This window comes from Apostichopus japonicus, chromosome 17 (genome assembly GCF_037975245.1).
Source record: "Apostichopus japonicus isolate 1M-3 chromosome 17, ASM3797524v1, whole genome shotgun sequence".
Classification (NCBI taxonomy): Eukaryota; Metazoa; Echinodermata; class Holothuroidea; order Aspidochirotida; family Stichopodidae; genus Apostichopus; species Apostichopus japonicus.
In genome coordinates this window covers 33,106,215-33,126,346 of record NC_092577.1, presented here as the reverse complement: position 1 = coordinate 33,126,346, position 20,132 = coordinate 33,106,215, and the positions used below count along the sequence as shown (strand labels likewise).

At 38.7% G+C, this 20,132-nt stretch overlaps 1 protein-coding gene across 1 annotated transcript; it reads right to left on the bottom strand.

Moving 5' to 3' along the window:
* Positions 1-4: 4 nt before the first annotated feature.
* Positions 5-17,692, bottom strand: LOC139984675 (CUB and sushi domain-containing protein 3-like). The gene is made up of 18 exons (XM_071998679.1): positions 17,535-17,692; positions 16,253-16,378; positions 14,404-14,520; positions 14,000-14,113; positions 13,327-13,674; positions 12,166-12,288; positions 10,954-11,046; positions 10,396-10,740; positions 9,915-10,010; positions 8,667-8,999; positions 7,829-7,927; positions 6,548-6,883; positions 5,516-5,617; positions 4,190-4,528; positions 3,512-3,610; positions 2,234-2,572; positions 1,354-1,698; positions 5-985 (listed from the first exon to the last, which is right to left on the bottom strand). Exons 1-18 carry the CDS (start codon positions 17,611-17,613, stop codon positions 969-971), a joined length of 3,450 nt encoding a protein of 1,149 aa, XP_071854780.1. The 5' UTR covers positions 17,614-17,692; the 3' UTR covers positions 5-968.
* Positions 17,693-20,132: the final 2,440 nt, after the last annotated feature.

Below are 20,132 nucleotides of genomic sequence, written 5' to 3'. Positions count from 1 at the left end.
ATCCTTTAGTTTTTTTAATATCAGACTTTATTAAAAATGAATTAATCATCTCATGATAAGAAGGGAAACATTTTTAAAAAACATTGCAAATTTTGAAAGACGTTAGTTAAAAGATAAGAAACCAATACACAGAAGTACAACCCCCTACAAGCAGTCCTCACCATTACCTCACCGCATTCCTTATTGTTGGATAACGAGGGATCCTAAAGACGACAGAATAATTACATTTTAAAAGCCCCCCCCTCCACCCAACCCCTACCACCTCACACACCAACAAAAACGTACTTACACTATCCGGTAAAAGTCATACAATCAGCACTATTTTGTTTACACTCGATGCAACTCGTTGTAAACATATTCTACTATAGTTTTCACATGGGAAAACAATACTTTCAATCATTCACCCAAGATAGAGTAGGCTCGACGAAAACCAAACGACTTGACACACTCTCAACCTCAATCCCTTACATTCAGACGGTGACAGTGTCTTCATGACGGTGTTACGTCAAGATGGAGGTATCACTGACCCCTCTCAAAATGGAACAGATACAACACGTGATCATGGTGATAGGCTCATAAGCTATATATTTACCGTGTACTATGTATCTGCGCTACGATGCACACTTCCTATATACCTGATCTAAGCCGAGAATCTATGTGTAAAATAGCCAATCAATAGATGGATGAGTGAAGCCTACGAAATCAAGACTTACTTTAAAACAGTGACGGTGATCCAATCAGCAAGTGAGGGTCCTTTAGTCCAATATATAAAAGATAAAAACCCAACTGTGATCATATATTACCTCAGTCATATATTAAAGTCTGCACTTCAACAAATTTGAATAAAAAGACGAGTAAAATTTTAAAAAGGAAAACATAAAGAGAGATTAGAGACAGGAGAAATACTCTATATGTAGATAGCTGCCGATCTATCAACTGCTAGGCTTCATCTGGAAGGAGCAAATTTACTAGTCTTCTTTTTCACCTGAGAAATAATAAAAAAGATAGATATCTAAGTATTATGACAACCCATCAAGAAGTGTTGTGTGTTCCTTCCTGTACTCTTAATCCGCGACATCGTTTAAGCAAGTTGTCAAGAGGGTATTGAAATGAGAAGCAGTTTTGCTGCATATCGGAATTTTTGGGCACTTTGAAGAAAACGTGTCTGGCTTTAACAATGTTGGTTGCAAACACTCGAAATTCTGGAACATAGGGTTACTTCAACAAATGTCTCAAAGGATAGCAGTATGTTGATCTCAGCTACAACCTTAATCGTACCACAATTTACCCCCCCCCCCCCCGCCGCCCCTTCTACCCCATTCCGCCGCCAACGAGTATCATATATATACGCACCTTCATAACATAATCCAGGTAAGACATCGTGAGGAGTATTGGAACTGATGGAATCGCAGTCGACGTCGACCAATAAGTCAATGCTCGAACACAGGTGAAACTTCTCGCATGTAGATGAGCAGACGTCGACCTCACCCTGTTCGGTGTCAGCCTTCAAGGGAGGATAGAGGATCGCACAAATCCCACGTAGTACCTCATCGTCATTACACGCCGGACCCATTATCAGGTCCCTGATGACTTCCCTCCCGAGAGGTAATTTCAGAGGAAACTTCGTCTCGGAAACAGTTTCCGAATATGGTAAATAGTCAGTACATCTGCCTGCAACCAGTTCCGGCGGCGGCTCCACTGTAATCGGAAAAAATGGTAAATATTCTTTATGATAAATAGAACCGTAGTCAAAATGTTATTTATTAACCCATTGTTTTAGGAATTATAATTACCAAAGCAAAACATAAACATCATCTTTTTGTGACATCAAAAAACCATAAATCTGTAATACATTGCTTTTACGGTATGTATTTCCTAGAATTACAACCTGGACAGATAGTAAAGCTTTTTAAACTGGTTGCAAAATATTCTGTCTTAATTTATCCTTTTAATTCATTCTGACCAATCCATATTCGCAGAGACTTGGGATCCCCTTTAAGCTGACTATTATAACAGGTCGACAGTGTAGTTACAACCATTGATCACCCACTCAGTTAGAGTTATTAGCATAATCTAATTGTGTTTCCCACATTGTTCAATGTATTGCATAATCAAGTTGCTTCAATCATTAGTTGAGAAACAGAATACGTCATTCGATAGTCGGAATAGGAAAAGGGCACCATATGACAACGGGCCAATACCGGCGGACCCTCCTTTAGCCCCGGTGACTTACCTATCCGTCTCACAGTTGTAATAGATCCAAAATAACCTCTGTTATTCCCCTCTGAAGAATCGGTTTCCAAAGTAAACCAGATTTGCTGACAGTCAATGATCAGAGAGGGAGGCAATTCACCGGTGAAAGTGGCGACGATGGTGGACTTATCGTATGGATTCTTTCCACAACCAAAAGTAAGAAAGTCTTTACCGTCCTCAACATCGAAATCAAGGAACTCCACGACTCCTGACAACCCTGCTTCTGCTTCTCCAGAATAGATGAAGAAACCATTCGTGGGGTATGGAGAGGGGTAATTTTCAGATTCGAAGAAAACTGTTTGATCAACAGGTATTAAAGCTGTCAGTTCGATAAATAAAAAGTGAAAAAAGGGAAAGAGAAAATCATTATTTATGCACGGTGGGCCTGTGTCAAGGGAATCTTGGTTGGGAATGCAGCAGCATGATTTGTCTTCTTCATTAAATTTTCATTAATAGCAGCAAAAGAAGACTTACTTGCACAAGGCCGAAATCATTATTTTCATCAGTAGTTGAGGACTAACTATTGCATACAGTTAATGCTCTTTTTAGAAAGATAAAAATTGCAAAGTAATTTAAACTAAGCTAACGAGGACATGGTTACGAGCGGTAGCCAAATAAAATAATGTTCAGGGAATCGGTTGCCAACTTTCAAACAGTTGCCACTTCTTGTGGTAGGTAATATTTGATTGTGATGTGATGTTTCATGTACAGAGGCGGGGAAGGGGTGATCAATCTCGTGGAGGCGGGGCAAAGCTCGAGTGACTGTGAGACTTGCGACTGGTTTGAAGGGGCAAACCAAAAGCTAAGTTACCTCAACTTTGGTACAAAATGGATCCTCTGGGCTATCCGTTCCAGTTTTTTCTTCTTTCTTTCCAGTTGGCATTGTTTTCAGTAGCGCCCGGTTTCTTACTTTTGTCATCAAGAAGGCACTTATTAATAACAAATGTGGCAAAAGCCTGCTGTTTACCAAATAAAGGGGACATTTTTATGGTATTCAAACACCTGGGAAGAACCCGAGGGGTAAGCGCAGTAGGAGTTCACCTAGCATTCTAATCAAATGCATTAGTTTCGTAAGCTTGCGTAAAATGTAAGGAACGTCGGCGTCTTCATGTCAGATGGACTAAATCTCGATACCATATTGGGAGGGTATCGAGAATCCTTTTACAATTGTATTGCTGGCTAAGGGACTGATGTATAGGAAGGGTGAGGGTGAGGGTGCGCTAATAGCCGCTTTTGTCCTTCAGTACACTATACTTACGACAGTCGCTTTCATCTTCTCCTTCATCCTTACATTCCCAACGCCCATTGCAGATGCGATCATCAGGTACGAATGTTCCATCTGAACAAATGAGTCCCCCTAGTTATAAAAACAAAAATAGAGTTATTTTAGAAATAGCTTATTTACGTGTGTTGATTCACATAATGTATAATATATTGAAACTATTGTGTGTTGATCGAATGTCTGCTTCTTTCATGCCTTTGAACAGCAGGCAAACATATCAGGATATTAATGCTTTCTTCGAATGGCAATGGGTAAGGTCACACTTCTGGTTGTCCCTGTATGGAACAGGTTATGATGTGTAACAGTTTCTTATGGTTAAACCAAACGGAACGCACCCACCATCCGCCATACCGCAAACTTTTACTTTCCAGTATTGGCCAAAAATATGTTGATATTGAACCAAACAGGAAATCTTTTCACAGCGATGTGACATTTCTTTTACCAAAGAGCAATGTTTCGAGCTTCCAATTGGGAAATGTTGTTCTTGTAGTAATTGTGAAGTTATATCACTTATATATACAGATACTTTTGAATTTCGACAGCATATCAGCATGGATTAAGATCGTCATTGATTGATTGATTGATTGATTGATTTGGAAAAGAGGAAGACATCATGGAGCCCGTAGGATTGCCATAAAACCCTGGTATACTTACCATCTGGTGCTACAGTTGTAATGCTTCCGAAGAAGCCTCGGTTATCTCCCTCCGATGAGGTGGTAGATAAAGAGAACCAAATGCTGGCACATTCGAGAGTCAGAGGGGGAGGTATTTCTCCGCCGGTAAAAGTTGCGACAACGGACAGGTCGTCGTAAGGATTTGCTCCACAACCGAAAGTGAGACTGTCTCCTGCTTGAAGGTCGAAGTCAAAAAATTCCACCAATGCGTGTAGCCCATCTTCTGCTTCTCCAGTAAAGACAGAAAATTGGTCCCGTGGATATGGAGCCGGGTAATTCTCTGATCGAATGTAAGCCGTTTGATTGACTGGAATTCGGGCTGCACAAAGAAAAAGAAGAAGACAACCACCGTTCACAAGGATCATTGAAATGATCATACACATGAGAGGACTAGTATGTGCATCTTAAAGGACCTTCACATAAAGTAAATCCATATTCGGAGGCATATATTTATACAAAATATCAGCATGTTGGACATTATATTTCAACTATATATGCTCTTCCAGTTGGATTTCTAGCATGATAATTCGAATTCTGATGGAAAAAGATTACTGCGAGCGTCTTGGTCAAACGGTCAAGGCAATTGACTTTGCTATATCTGAGGCATTCGGGACTCAGTCCTTCCCATATCATTTCGTTGTGCAATGAACATATTGCCTCTCACCACCCAGGTGTATAAATGAGGACCTGAGAGACTCTACGAGTATATAATGGTTTTATGGGCCGACATGTGGCTGCACCGACAGTGGCGCGTAGTACCCCATACGAACGACAGGTAGAATTGTATACACTTGGTTGTGAGAGAGCGTAACAAGTTACCAAGGAGCAGGGGTAAAATAATGTAAGGTCCGGTATAATCTAATTCTGTTGGAGGTGGAGGTGCGAGTGTGTGGGTATAGAGTTCAAATTAAAGTTGAAGGTTTAAGGTCTTGATCGAGGCCAAGGCCCTCTCACACGACTTTACAACTTAATCCCTGGTCATTGGTAACTTGTCATACCAATCTCTCCTGGGGCACCACAGTGCACGACATCTACATGTCCCCCGGTGGACTTCCTATAGGGTAAAGCCACAAACCGGCGCACACAAATATATTTACAGGTTATCTCAAGTCCCGATTTATACACCTGGGTGAAGATAAAGTGCCTTGCCCAAGGACACAACGCAATGATCTGGCCAGGAGTCGAACCTGCAATCCTTAGATCACAAGTCCACTGCCTTAACCACTTGATCACTTAAAGTGGATGAGTAATTTTGCAGTAGGTTGGAAGTGGGTTGGAATGGAGGGTGGGACGGATGGAAACTTACGACAGTTGCGTTCGTCATCTCCCGTCAGCAAGCAATCCCATTTTCTATCGCAGACGGCATCCTTGTCCACCGGAGATCCATCTTCAGAACACACCAAGCCGTCTTATACATTTGAAAGACAAAGTGATATGTTATTTTTCCAGATGTCTGACCCCAAACTTTACATTTTAAACTATACAATATACACTATAATTTTGTTCAAACCTTCTAATTGCAGAAACTGCGGCATAGTAAGCCCCACTAAACCCGAGGAATGTAATTACAGGTGTATGATCAGCCTCAGTGCTATATAAGATGCATTCAGCAATGTGAAGCCTTCTGAAGAAGGTAATTTTGGCCCTCCAAACGATTTACTTTCAGCCCTTTGAAGAGATAAGATGCTCCACTACAGAATAACTATCATTGGTTTCATTGGGCAGTTCATCAAGGAAGTAGTGTGTGTGTGTGTGTATATATATATATATATATATATATATATATATATATATATATATATATATATATATATATATATATATATATATATATATATATATATATATATATATATATATATATATATATATATATATATATATATATATATATATATATATATATATATATATATATATATATATATATATATATATATATATATATATATATATATATATATATATATATATATATATATATATATATATATATATATATATATATATATATATATATATATATATATATATATATATATATATATATATATATATATATATATATATATATATATATATATATATATATATATATATATATATATATATATATATATATATATATATATATATATATATATATATATATATATATATATATATATATATATATATATATATATATATATATATATATATATATATATATATATATATATATATATATATATATATATATATATATATATATATATATATATATATATATATATATATATATATATATATATATATATATATATATATATATATATGTTTATTTAAACTGACTCACCACTTGCAGGTACAACGTAGGTAGTACCGCTGTAGCCAATGTTATACCCGTATCCATCAGAATAGAAGGTAAACCACACATCATTGCAAGGCAATGTGAAAGGTTCGGCTTCGTTGCCGGTTAGGCTGACTACTGTAGTGTTGGCATCAAAAGGATCAGGTCCACATCCGGCGTAGAGGTAATCTGTACCTTTCTCCATATCGAAAATATCGAACGTATAGTAGGTCTCTGTGCCAGGTTCCGAGGAAGCAGTGTAAATTATGTAGCTATAGGGAGGGTATGCGCCGGGGAAGTTTGGTGATTCAAACGGTATAGCATCGTAAAGTTTGAGCGGTTCTGACAAAAAGCAGAAAAAAAGAACAAAACGTGGATGAATGATATGAGAGTTAACATTTCATACAATCGAAATGGACTGAAGCGACGTACAACTCGCGAGGTAGATTGAAAGTCCTTGTAGTGTTAATGTAACTATACTTGGGTGCAATAGTAGAAATCAAATTGACCTGGATATACCGACATTAAACCACGATTTTCTGTTTTGGTCATCTCTAGGTTCTTTCAAGATCATGTTTTAGTATATATTTTGTTAACAGCCAGTGGAATATTAAAAATGAAATTGGTAATTAAACATGCATTGATTATGTATGTATTTTATCCAACTTTATTATGTAATCTGCTGAAAGTGTTACAGGTCCCTCGATGTGCCGTTGATGGGGGGGGGGGGGGGTGGGAGGGGTGCTTTTATTGAAAGTGGTTGTGCAGTGTGTTTTGATCTTTTAAGCTGTAGATACCCTTCCATCTCGAAAAGAGAGTCTTTCCCTATTATCGTTATTATAACCATTTACCAGCCAATAGAGAAACACCTTTGTGTCAGCCAATGTAATGTTATCAATTGTTATAATATTATTATATTTTTGGTGAATGCATCTTTTGTGAATGCAACGTGTTCAGGATATCATCATGACAATCGAGCTGTATACAACAACAAATTTTCTTTTTGTATTTTAATTTTTTAACTATTTTAAATCGTTTATCCACAGAGAAAATCAATACTTTACTTACAACAAAGAAACAAGATGTAGTTTGGTGAATAAATGCCCCCCAAAAGAGAGACAATGTTGACAGTTAAATAAATAATCTGAAGTTTTGATGTTTTGAAGAAAATCTACATTGACGTCATAAACCACCCCTTGCGATGCTGTTCGTGGAGTAAAAATGGTTAATTAGCCTACATGTTAAGTGGCAAATTGTTGCGTGGAATATTTTCTCTTTGAAACTTACCGCAACCTCTTTCATCTTCTCCTGCAGGACAATTCCATCTGAAGTCGCATTGAAGGACCGCCGGGATAACGCTACCGTCAGTTGAGCAAATTACGTAATCTACACAACATAACATTATAAACATAATTTTAAAACAAACAATTCTGTGGCTATCGGCAAATATTATATATATTATACACTAAAAGCCTCAACGCCGAACCCCTCTAACCTCTATATAGAACATTAAAACTCCTATTAAGGATATTGTAAGAATACTGTTCAAAAGGTTAGTATATTCAGTATATTATGCAACAGCTATAAGCCTATATATAATGACTCATATCAGCCGCGCCCTGGTAACCATGCCACAGAATCTGTTGCAAGGTATTTTCTTATAAGGGAATATGAACTAGGTCAATAATCCCTTAAACCGCCAAATAAAAAAAAAACTGTTGCAGACACTTCGTAGTCACGCAGCCCTGCCCCAGCCATCCCACGCCCTCCCAACTCCTTCCCAGCCCCTCCTCAGCCCCTCCGCATCCCTCTCTAACCCTACCACCTTTTTCGAATACCTCTCTAGCCCTACCACCCTTTTCGAATGCCTATTGAAGCCCGATGGTTTCTTCTAATATTTGTTTTCTATAATTTCTATAAAATTAAGGCAACGAAAGCAGTATCCGTCTCCATGATCATAATATATGGTCCCCCTGTCCACCACCGCCCCCCCTCCCGACCCTCCCACAACCTTTCCCTTCACAGCAGTTCTCTCAGAATGAAATTGAGCTGAGTCTTCGGGAAGCTAGGTGATGAGGGTCTATTTAATTTTATTTGTTTGAGTTTGTAATGGTATCAAACTTACCATTTTCCGCTACGGCAGACACAGTCGCAGTCATACCAATGTTTTCGACAGAATAGTCACTGGAGAAGAAAACGCACATCGTGTTGTCCTGTGAGATAACAAACCGATAGTCCACCTCGCCAGAGAAACTGGCGTAGCTCTCCTCGACGCAGGAAGAACCAGAACCGATCCTAAGAAGATCAAAGTTTTCTTCTGTTCTCAGGGTTGTTACCTGCAACAGTAATTTCAGATCGTCCTCCGTGGTGAATGTCCACACTTGGTGAGTGTTTTTCGGGTATCCGACCGGATAATAGGCTGATGTTATGATCCTGTTCTCTCCCCTCGGTAAAGGCTCTTTAATGAAATTTGCAAATGTGTAAATATATTTGTTAAATACCAACTTAGCTTCCCAAGTGTGTCCTGGTAACAAACCCTCTACCCGTTCCCTTTCCCCTCTTGACAAATCTCCCCACATCTGACCCACTTCTGACCCACTTCTTACCCACTTCTCATGTATATTGGACCTGAACTCCCTCAAAAAATATCTGGTTGAACGGACGATTGCAATCTTTTCAAAGCGTTGAATTAGTATATGTGCAATGGGAATATTGGTATCTCAGTTTCAGACGATTTGTGAGACGACTGAATCAGAATTGTTTGCAATATTCTGTCACAAACCTCGGACATATAGAGATACAAGGCAGACAGTGATAACACCATCATTGTGTTGTCATTATACCAAACCCATACCTATACCTAATTGGGAAAGTAAGGTTGTAATTTGATCGAACAGAAGACATCCTACATATAATAATTCTTTTCGTTACGATAAAGCGAATCATCAAGAAAAATATGATCTTTCTCATACTTTCAGAAATTACGGACTCCCTTGTTTTCATGAGTTGAAAATTATATACTTCACTATAGTCATAATATAAGGTGGGAAGTTTGTTGGGACAGCCACGTTGTTTTCTATGCATTATGTATAAAAGGCATACTATACGTTAACGTTCAATTACATTGACAGGTTTATTATAAATAAATAACCACATTGCCCGCCCTCACCCAACCCAACGTTCATGATTAAGTACACTCTTCAACATAAGCAATGCCTCCCGTTTGAAGTTTCCAACAAGTATTTTTTTTTTTTAAACATTGGTACATCGAATTAATTTGTGCAACTTATACGAATTGATCTTACTTTCAGCTAACGTATCAACAACAAAAAAATTTTACATGTTGTCTTGTAGAACTGAAAATATTACTTACCACATTTTACCTCGTCCCGGCCATCAAGACAATGCCATTCATTATCACAAATCTGCTTCCGATGGACATAGGAGCCCTTTTCACAGTACATCAACTCTATGAAGTTAAATATGAAATAAAACTTTATAGTTAGTTCATTTGTTTGTTCCACTCAACAGGCGGACATGTGCTATCTCACTCCCTCACCCTACCATCCCGGCCCTCAGACTTTGTGACGAGTTGCTTGATTTTACAGTGGCGCCATTGTATGCAAAATCGAGATGAATTCATCTCAAATAGGAGGGGGGGGGGTGTAACAAGCTTCGAGTCGCTTCCGTTTTTAGCTATAGTAACAAGATTTAGAACCCGTTAAAATACTGCCAACCCACCCCCTCCCCCACCCCCTATCCAACTGTCGTCTCTGCACTAATGGCTTATAAAGCGATATGTATACATTCCTGCAAGAAACGACGTTTAATAATAATAATAATGTGTTGCTTACCTGTTTTGTTTACAACCTCCATTTCCATCAGAACATATCCATCGTTCTTGCTTCCATCACTCTCAAAATGGACGAAAGATTCATTGAACGGTATGAGGAATGGGTCGAGGACAAAGCTCCCGGATAAATATAAAAATATGGCACTAAGGGATAACTTGTTTCCAACACCAATGTACCAAAGATCGTAGTCACTCTCCGTCTTGAACGAGGAAAAGTAGACTGAGAGACAGAGTCCCTCTTCAGTCGCAACCGTCCAAGTCTCGTTACTATATGCTTGGTATCCCGTAGGACGGTCTATGTCTATCGGCGTCTCCATATAGAATACCTCCCCAACTTGAGCAGGCTCTGCAAGAAACAAAAGAATAAAATACTCAACTACATACCCGGCGCGGTTACAAAGGGAGTGTGACGGTTGCGGAACACAACCAACGCCCCGCGCCAACGCCCCCAGCGCCCCAGCGCTCCATCTGGCTGGTTGAGTCTTTCATATTTAAATTGACCTTAACCAATTAGATAGATAATTTGATAATTAACCAATCAGATAAGAGTGATAAATACCGCAGTAGTATTCGTCCTCTCCTTCAGGACAAAACCAACGTCGGTTGCATCGTTCGTATTCTGGTATATAAGCACCACTATAGCACGTCGTACCTGTGTCAAAGGTCAAAACCGATAAGAAGACAATGTCACTTCAACGTATAAGTTGTGGCGCCTGGCTTCACACACACCAAGTTAACAAAACAGGGCTTTTCAATCATTTTTACCGAGAAAAAATATATATTTAGAGCAAAAGGACTGTACAGAATCAAGATCTCGGTATAAATATACATCGTTTGGGCAACATGCATGATATGCAGCATATGCACTAAGAGGTCCGCATAGCCTATATCAATGCTAAGGTTGTGGACCTATCAGGCCTGTAATTTGCCCTACGAATCGTAAATTGAGAACACCTTTAATGTGGAATTTAGTAAGGTTCTCATTACGAAAAAAAACAGTGCTTCACACTGGTGAATACTTCTCGGACGGTTGCAAAAAACCTACCCTATTCAAATCTGATTCTGAAATGCAACCGTATATACGTATAAACTTCGTAGCTAAGACTTACAAAAGAAGGTAGTGCATAATATGTTGATGTTTGTTTTGAAAATTAAAAGCAATTTTGCTTTCGCAAACGCAATAAACATGTAATGCAACATTTCAATTAACAGTTAGGCCTACATTATCTATTCAAGAGTGCTTAATGGCTTGGTGCTAATGCTGCAAGGTCATATGTTACTCCTGAAACGTTATGATATGATAAATACAATATATTACATACTAATATGTCACTGTGTATTACTAATTTGCAGACTACTAGGTTAACAGGGAAGTGCAGCACGCAATAGTAGATAGGGAAGGTAACGTGTACTATACACCCACCTCCCCCTCCCCCCCCCCCTCGTCCTCCATTTACCAGAGTTTCCCCGAAAAATAACGCAATACACCTAACGTCTTGCCTTGCTTCTAGAATTTTTACTCGAAAGCTAAGAAATATAGACCTTTATGTAAATGGTGGAATCAGTGCCACAAGTTCAAATGAAATCAGTAATTATTGAACTATTAACCAGGGATAATAATAAGGAAGAAAACAATCTACTGTATCACTGTTGTTCTCTAGAAGAACAATTATTCTCTTAACTTCGCCGATGTTAGCCTATTATACCCATATTCTATAACATGCGCAGAGGTTTAAGTAGAACAGAGAAAATGTAAACACTATACACATACGTGGACAGGAATATTCGTCGGCTGCATTGGTACATTGGTTAAAGCCATCACAGACAACGGTTTCACCCAGACAAGAACCGTCCTTGCAAGAAAATTCAGTCTCTGGGTCGCATTCTCGAAGCACTGCGAGGTAGAAAAGATAAAAAAGGAAAAACATATTTCTTCAAATGAAGAAAGACGGTATTACCACAGGAATCGAAAGTATTGTTCAGTTTCAAGTACCAGACTGGGAAAACATATTTCCTCAAATGAAGAAAGGCGGTATTACCACAGGAATCGAAAGTATAATTCATTTTGTATAATTTATTTTCAAGTACCAGACTGGGAAAACATATTTCCTCAATTGATGAAAGACGGTTTTACCACAGGAAGCGAAAGTATTGTTCATTTTCAAGTACCACACTTGGAAAATATATTTCTTCAAATGAAGAAAGACGCTATTACCACAGGAATCGAAAATATGGTTCATTTTCAAGTACCAGACTGGGGGACGCTATACAAAAAGGCAACATTATCAATCAAGAACATATTGCAGGAGAAAATATAGGGGGAGAGGGAGGGGGTTGTAGAGCTACCATTTGACGTCAAAAATTTGAGGAGGCCCCTCATGCACATACCCCTTCATGGGAGTCTGTTGCAATATACCACCGTTATTGTTCCGAATTCATGATGCCAGAATTTAGAATACCATCAACTGTTAGAAATGTTTAGAAAGTTCTCTCATGCGAGGTAGTTCTCCAAATGATTCCCCATTAATAGAGAGAGAATATAAATAGACAGATGAATGTTTAAAAGGTATGCTGTATTAGCCCCAAATATGCTAGATATTCAAATATGGTCACCTTTGGTCATTCTTTTTTTAACATTCAAGGAAATTTTCCTCACTGGGACATTCAGTCATGTTGTGTGTTCCTCAAAATATGTCTGAGAACAATTGGCAGAGTGAGGACCTCCATGAAATTACTTTTTGAAAACTTCTAGCAGTTATAGCATGCTATAATTTGGGGCCTATACTGACTACCTTTAAGAGAGGAGAACAAATACCCTGAGGGTGACCATTATTGGATTACTTTCTAGCATATTTATATAGGGGAGAGAGAGGGGGTGGGGTGGGGGTGAGGGGAGGACGAGGGCAATATTGATGTCTTTGAAAAAACATACCTGCTTCAGCTATGGGAACTGCATTCGCGTAAACTTTAAATCCGATGCTGGGCGATCTGTTGTCATTTGTCACCATTCTGATCCAGACACTGCTAGATTTCGGCAGAATTCTAAGGACTTCATATTCCCCACTAAGCTTGTAGTCTGCGTTGTCATACCTATTGTCTTCGCCTTCTCCTATGAATATTACGTCTTGATAGTACTCCAGATCGAAGACGGAGAATTCGAGGCTGATGTAGTGATCCTCCGGTGACGTCAGATACCACGTGTAGTCAAAGTTATCAAGATAACCAGGTCGAGGGAAATAAGGAGATGTCAGGTTCACTCCATCAGGAGTGATGTCAATTTCTGTGAAGGGAAGAGTGGAGAGGTAGGGATGTAGGGAAGGAGGTAAGGAGAAAATGTTCATTAGTTTGATGAACTTCTTTTGGGGTCAAAATTCACCAAAATGCCTCTACATTGAAGTTTGTATCGTCTGCTGTTATTCTTTGACGGTACAGTATATAGGGGGACATGGAGATTGTGGGGTGCTTAAGCACGCGAGCTTAGGGGCCTTAGTTAAACTCGGGTACTTGCTAATCTGATAACTGCAACAGTGTATAGGAGTCGAAATATGCACATGTGCCGGGTATAGAGCCCAGCTGTTCATCCATAGTTACGACCTTTGACCTACCATTACAGCCTTCCTCATCCGTTCCGTCTGGACAGTCGTCATTGTAGTCACAACGGACAATCGATGGAAAGCAATAACCATTACATCTGACGTCATCATCCACGCATTCTCTGACTATTGATACATAAGAAGAAATAATGTAAATGTTGATATGGATACAGTGAATGACAATGTATATGTGTGTGAAAACACCAAATATAAAGCTTGAAACTGCTGAGTAGAAATCCCAGGCCCCTACACCGTTACAGGGCCTTAAACACTATAGTTCCTTCCATTGGGGTGAGAAGACGAGTGATTGTATCTTGTATCCACCTGTTTTTTAGACTATAAACGGATAAGTAATGAATACTAAACTGTCTTTTCCTAACTAACAAAGCGTCAAAACGGATGATATTTTTCTTTACCAAATTCACAACTTTCCCCGGAAACGTTTGGCGGGCACGTGCATTCACGAGATGAGCTATCCAGATCGTCGGTACAAGAGCCACCATTTAAACATGGAAAAGTGTTGCAAGGTGTCTCTAAGAAACAGGAAATCAAATCACAGAAGCAATGAGGGATCACACAATAGAAATATATGTTTACCATAAAGTATAATGCCTATATACAATCGCTACAAAATATCAATCATAAACAGTCATTTATTTTCAACATAATATGCACGACTTCAACGGTCTTTCTTCTGTCAGTGCGCCTTTATCAACCCCCCCCCCCTCCTCCCCTTTCCCGTCTCTCAGCCTGACTACGCCCAATTTCAAACTAATAATGACGATATGTCCTGGATGGGGCGATTTGGAGTATAAATATTTCTGTATGTCTGTTATTATCAGAAATATTGCATTGTCCTCATTGTCTTATTCCCGGCAAAGTTTTTGTTTCCTTCCAAATTGCGCCATTCTTAAACAATATATTTAGATTCATTTCAAATGTATCTATAAAATGATTTATTCGCCTTAATCAACGTCTGTTATTCGATTAGTTAGTTCCCCCTTCTTATCACCTCAAATGCTATTCCCATAAAGGTCTGGTGGAACTCATCTTGTTCATTATCTCATATCTAGAATCCATTTTAGACGGAGAAAGTTAACTTTTGGAAGACTACAAAGTTTTGAACATTTTGTTAGGCTATATTTAGAAACCGTTACTTACAAAGCACCAGTCACCTTGATTATGTTTGTCGAGTCTTTTAAACTAGTCAATCGTCAGCATATAGGCTTTAAGATATTCAGTTTCGGAATAAACAACTATTGATCCTGCTAGCCATGAAACCATTGGTGCATGTCACATGGTACCAGTCCTTCAGCTCACTTTTCAATAGACTCAATGGCTCAGTGTTGTCTAGAAGAAGCTACATTGCATAAGAACAACATCATTCGTTTCTTTAGTCTATAGATGTACCGGTCCACCACCACCACAGAACTTTAAACATAGAAGCCATATCGCACCTGCTGACAACAATACGCTGTGCAGCGATTTGAAGGTCGTCCGCGCCATCTTGATACACCCAAAATAATTACTTGCGCAACTTGGGTGCCCTAAAGTTATAGTAACAAGGTGCCGACGAAAACCTATTCTTATCGTCAAAATACATTTTATTTTCACGTATAGAAACACTTGATCAGCTCGAATTGTGTGACAAATACGTACCAGTTGTAATGAATTACAACTCACGGGTACTTAGCCGCGTGTTAGACAGTTGTTCTTATACTTTTTGAAGGAAAAAAAAAGCTAGCATGTTCCCAAATGTGCAATCTAAAGTTAGGCCCTTCATTAGACAAATATGGGACAAGGCCCAGCCGTCTATATCGTTCACCATGTTCATTTTGATGAGACCGAAATGTTGAGGAGACGGCTTCACATTAATGGTTGGGGGTGAGGGAATTGGGGAGGGGGAGGTTCATTCGGAATTAATATGCGAATGCCTTATTTTTAGTTATTACACAAAGCGAGCATGCGGAATCGTTGGCTTCCACTATGCCAAAATTTCTCCCTTTCTAATTCAATTTGTTTTGTTTTTTTGTGGTAAATGCCGCCATTGTAGACTGCAAGCCCTATGCTTACCCATGTATATGCTAGATCATATAGGCCCAGATGTAGGCCTAGATCATGATCATGTAGGCCTACGTCGGGTTTTAGCCTGTACCGGTACCGGTTTTAGCGGGCTTAGTGATTGGAAAGTGACGACATTGTGTGCCCAAGTCATTTGATGGAGAAAATGGTGCGACACTTTTTATAGAACGATCAATTTCTTACCGTATTGACAGTTGCTGCCGGTGTAACCATCTGTGCATGAACAAGCGTAGAATAAACGGAAAATACCGCGACATTCACCATCATTCAAACAAGGCTCATCGCTACATCTCCCGAACTGAACTTGACCTGAAAAAAAAGTAAGACCATCATGACCAAATTTGATGTCACCCTAACCTTTGAGCCCCCACCCCCAACACACACACCCATCTCTTCAACAATCAAATGAAATGAAAAAGAATGTGATGCCAAATAGGTCATGAGAAGAAATATTGTATTACTGCTGCACACCACCTACACGAACCGATTAGAGGCAGGTTTGAGATCGGGGAATGGAGGCCAGGAGCCCATACAATGTCTAGTAGGACCTGGCCTTCGTGAAAAATACATCTCATTTAAAACTATATTTGGAGAGCTAATCTCTCACTCGCGTCCGAGGAGCTGAATCAAGTACATATATTTAACATAGGCTTTTTCTCAAGTAACGTGATACGGAATAGTACTGGAACATGAGAGGGAATTCGTAAGTGTGAAACTGACTCAATTCTGAGCCCCAGTCTCCTTGCACTATTAACTGTACACGATCGTGTGTACATCAAAGGTGCCATATGAAGAACACTGCAGTACCGTGTCACAATTCCTACCAACCATCCCAAACCCTAATATTAATATTTCATGTGATCGATCAATCAAATTGTCAATGTTTCTTATCTATTAAAATTAAGTCCTCTCGGGTCATGTTAAAAAAATATTGCTGCTTTCTTTGCGCGCAGGTTAAGTCGCTTCCTGGCAGGATACAGAATATAATATGGCCAAAAAATATGACAATCTCAACCCCACCCTCCCCGCCCCAAACCCCATCCACAAAGCTTACGTCAGTTGACCACATGATTACGTCATAAGTACATTCTGGAATAACAATTTCCATAAAGTAAACACACATTATACAGAAAATCTCTCATGAAGTGTCATCAATTAATGTAACTTCCTTAACTAGTCTAAATTGGATGACATATGGCTTCGTAGGTAAAACGACCGCCTGTTTAACGGATAGATCGTAGAATTGTCACCCAAATTATAAACATATTCACGTTAATAGCTCCATGCTCAAAAGTTACAAGATAGATAATGTGTTTAACCTGTTACTCATGTTTACTGTACAAACGGTTACTCTTATAGTTGATTTGTCTCATTTAATAATGTTTAATAACATGTTTAATAATATATTAAATAAGTCAAATGCCTTGTAAAGTTAATCTACGTTTAAATTTAATAAAATACTTACCTTCTGCCAAAATTGGAAGAATAGCAAGTATTAAAACGAGATTTTTAAACACTTTGTAGCGTAGGCCCTCCATCCTCATACAAGATCCTCGCTGGTCTGCTGGTCTTTGAGTCTAAGAGATGTTGCCCACTTATATTCCACCTTTTGTGGCCCCATTACGTTTGCCACATGTTTGAGGAAACCTGCGTTTTGTATTGATTTTGTTTTTTGTACATTTAAATTTCCGTATTGTTCTCCAAGTTTTTTTGTTATCCAAGGGAGAAGATATTTGTCATTCCCAGGTCTTATTATTTCCTTTTGTTATGTTAATTACAGACTTTCTGCAGCTTCCACTATTTGAGGGAGGGGTGTTAATTTTTTTTTTTAACTGTTACTTGTCATTTAGCCTCTGAAGAAAATCCTGCCAGGATCGAAACGTCAAGCCAGCTTACTTTTACACATTCTATTACACAGGCTCTCTAGTGGATAAGCAGTTTGCTAACAATTTTATTTTATTTTGATTTTTTTTAACTTATAATATCACCTGTCAATTTAATCTGTCAATTCTCTAATGCGCGTACTGATTAATTATGCACTATTTATTGTCTCATAACTTGAAAATATGTCGATAAAGACAAATATCTTAGATTATTACGAAGAGAGGAAGTAAGCTTTCACAAATTCGCACAAGTCCACATCTGTAATACTTAATCTGAGACGAAGGATTTTCAGTCACCTGGTAGTCGTTTTTGTAAAGTTTACCTCTCGTAATGTTTCAGAACACATCATGTTGTGTAAGCAAGCCTGACGAGAAGGGCTATGGGGGGGGGGGGAGCTACAGCCCCTGGTCATAATGGAATAGTGAATTATCATTTCAAAGTAAAGTACTATAAAGTGCATGCATAAAGGGGACCGATGATGTCACTGGCTCGAGTTGGCTCTCGTCGCCTATGGAGAGTAATCCACTTGTTTCCCCCACCCCACGGATATCTCTGCTAGGCATACCAGAACAGGGATCAACTTTGATGTACTGGGCAACACGAAAACTACAATATTGATGTTTACATATATAAAATAAAAATGACGTTAATTTGACGTTAATTATAAAGTATAAAGGTTAAACAGTCACGTCGATCAACCCAATATTATCCCCAAAGTTGATTCTATTCTCAGATTCCTCCCAGTTTTCCTCCTTCAAGATACCTGTATAGTGAATGAAGTAGTCTATACTATTGACTAGAACTGATCATGAAATCCCTTCACAGCAGTGAAGCTTTTGGTGCGTTTATGGTAATTATCGATCACAATCCTAGCTTTGAGGAAAGTTCTATTTGTGTTTAGTCAGACTACTTCAGAAATGTAGATTGCAAAAAGGCTTTACATAACAATAGAGAAGAATGACGAAGGTGGAATGTAAAGAACCATTTTAATCCTGTTTGCTAATCACTTAAGGGTAATCATTCATTTCGTAGAAGTGAGCCGCAGTTCGCTGTTTATAGAGATAGGAATACAGGGTTGCTCCGCTTGGCGGAAATTTGTGTGAAGTTCCATCTGTGACTGTCTGTAACTGTGCCACTCTTCATATTCATTAACCCAGACAGTTATAATTGAAACGTTGAATATTTGTTATTGGTGGCATTATCACTTATAACTTATCCTTTGAAATTTAGCTAGAACAGTCAAATCGGTATATGCCATGCCTGCAAATCACGGGCCCAACACACCCTTTGGGTTATGGGCGGGGGAGGGATGAGGGGTGCGGGAGTTAAGATGGTATGACGTCATTGGGATATGTCTAAAGTTATTGGTCAAATGGAGAGTGTAAAGATCAAAGTGGATTCTATATTTTGCAAGTTTTGAAAGAATGTTGAAGAACTTTTTTGTTGTACGGTACATAATATACATGTCATTTTTATGTAATGCGCACTTGGGTTTTTTCTCCTTTTTCTTTTTTTTTTTGAGGGGGGGTGGGGTAATATTCTGTCTGTCGGTTTTGGTGGGGCACAGGGGACTGAACAAACTGGTTTTATTGCGGAGATAGGAATAACTCCACCCCCCCCCCCCGCCCCTTCAGTTAACGTGGTTGCATCCTGATGGAGATGGTGTTTCTAACGTCTTTATGGTTTTTGAGAAGATCGACGGCCTGATGCATACAATATCAGAAAAAAATGCTTCGAAACACCGATTTGCAGTCTTGAAATAACGTTTTTCTGGATTACTTTTGAACATTTTCTCTAGTTAAACTAAATCCAGAGGGGTCTGGGCAAGAAACTAAACAAGCTCATCATACAAATAACATAACTTCACACAGGCTAGCCAAGGTCGGCTCTCTTTCACAAAATTTCCTCTGAAAGAAATGGATGGAAAAATCTTGTCTACAGTATAGCTATAGATTGCTTACAAATGGGAATAGCCCTTAAATACACTCTGGATTATTTTGTTACATTGATTCTTACAGAGCCCCTAGACATGTTTAACCACCTTTTTTCTTGCTTTACAACACTAAAAAAAAGACAATTGTGAAAAGAGGAGAGACAGAAAAGAATAAAGAGGTGAACAGAAGGTAGCGTAGATAAATGTCGAAAACAGATCATTCAAAGCTATATATTAGGAGTTATT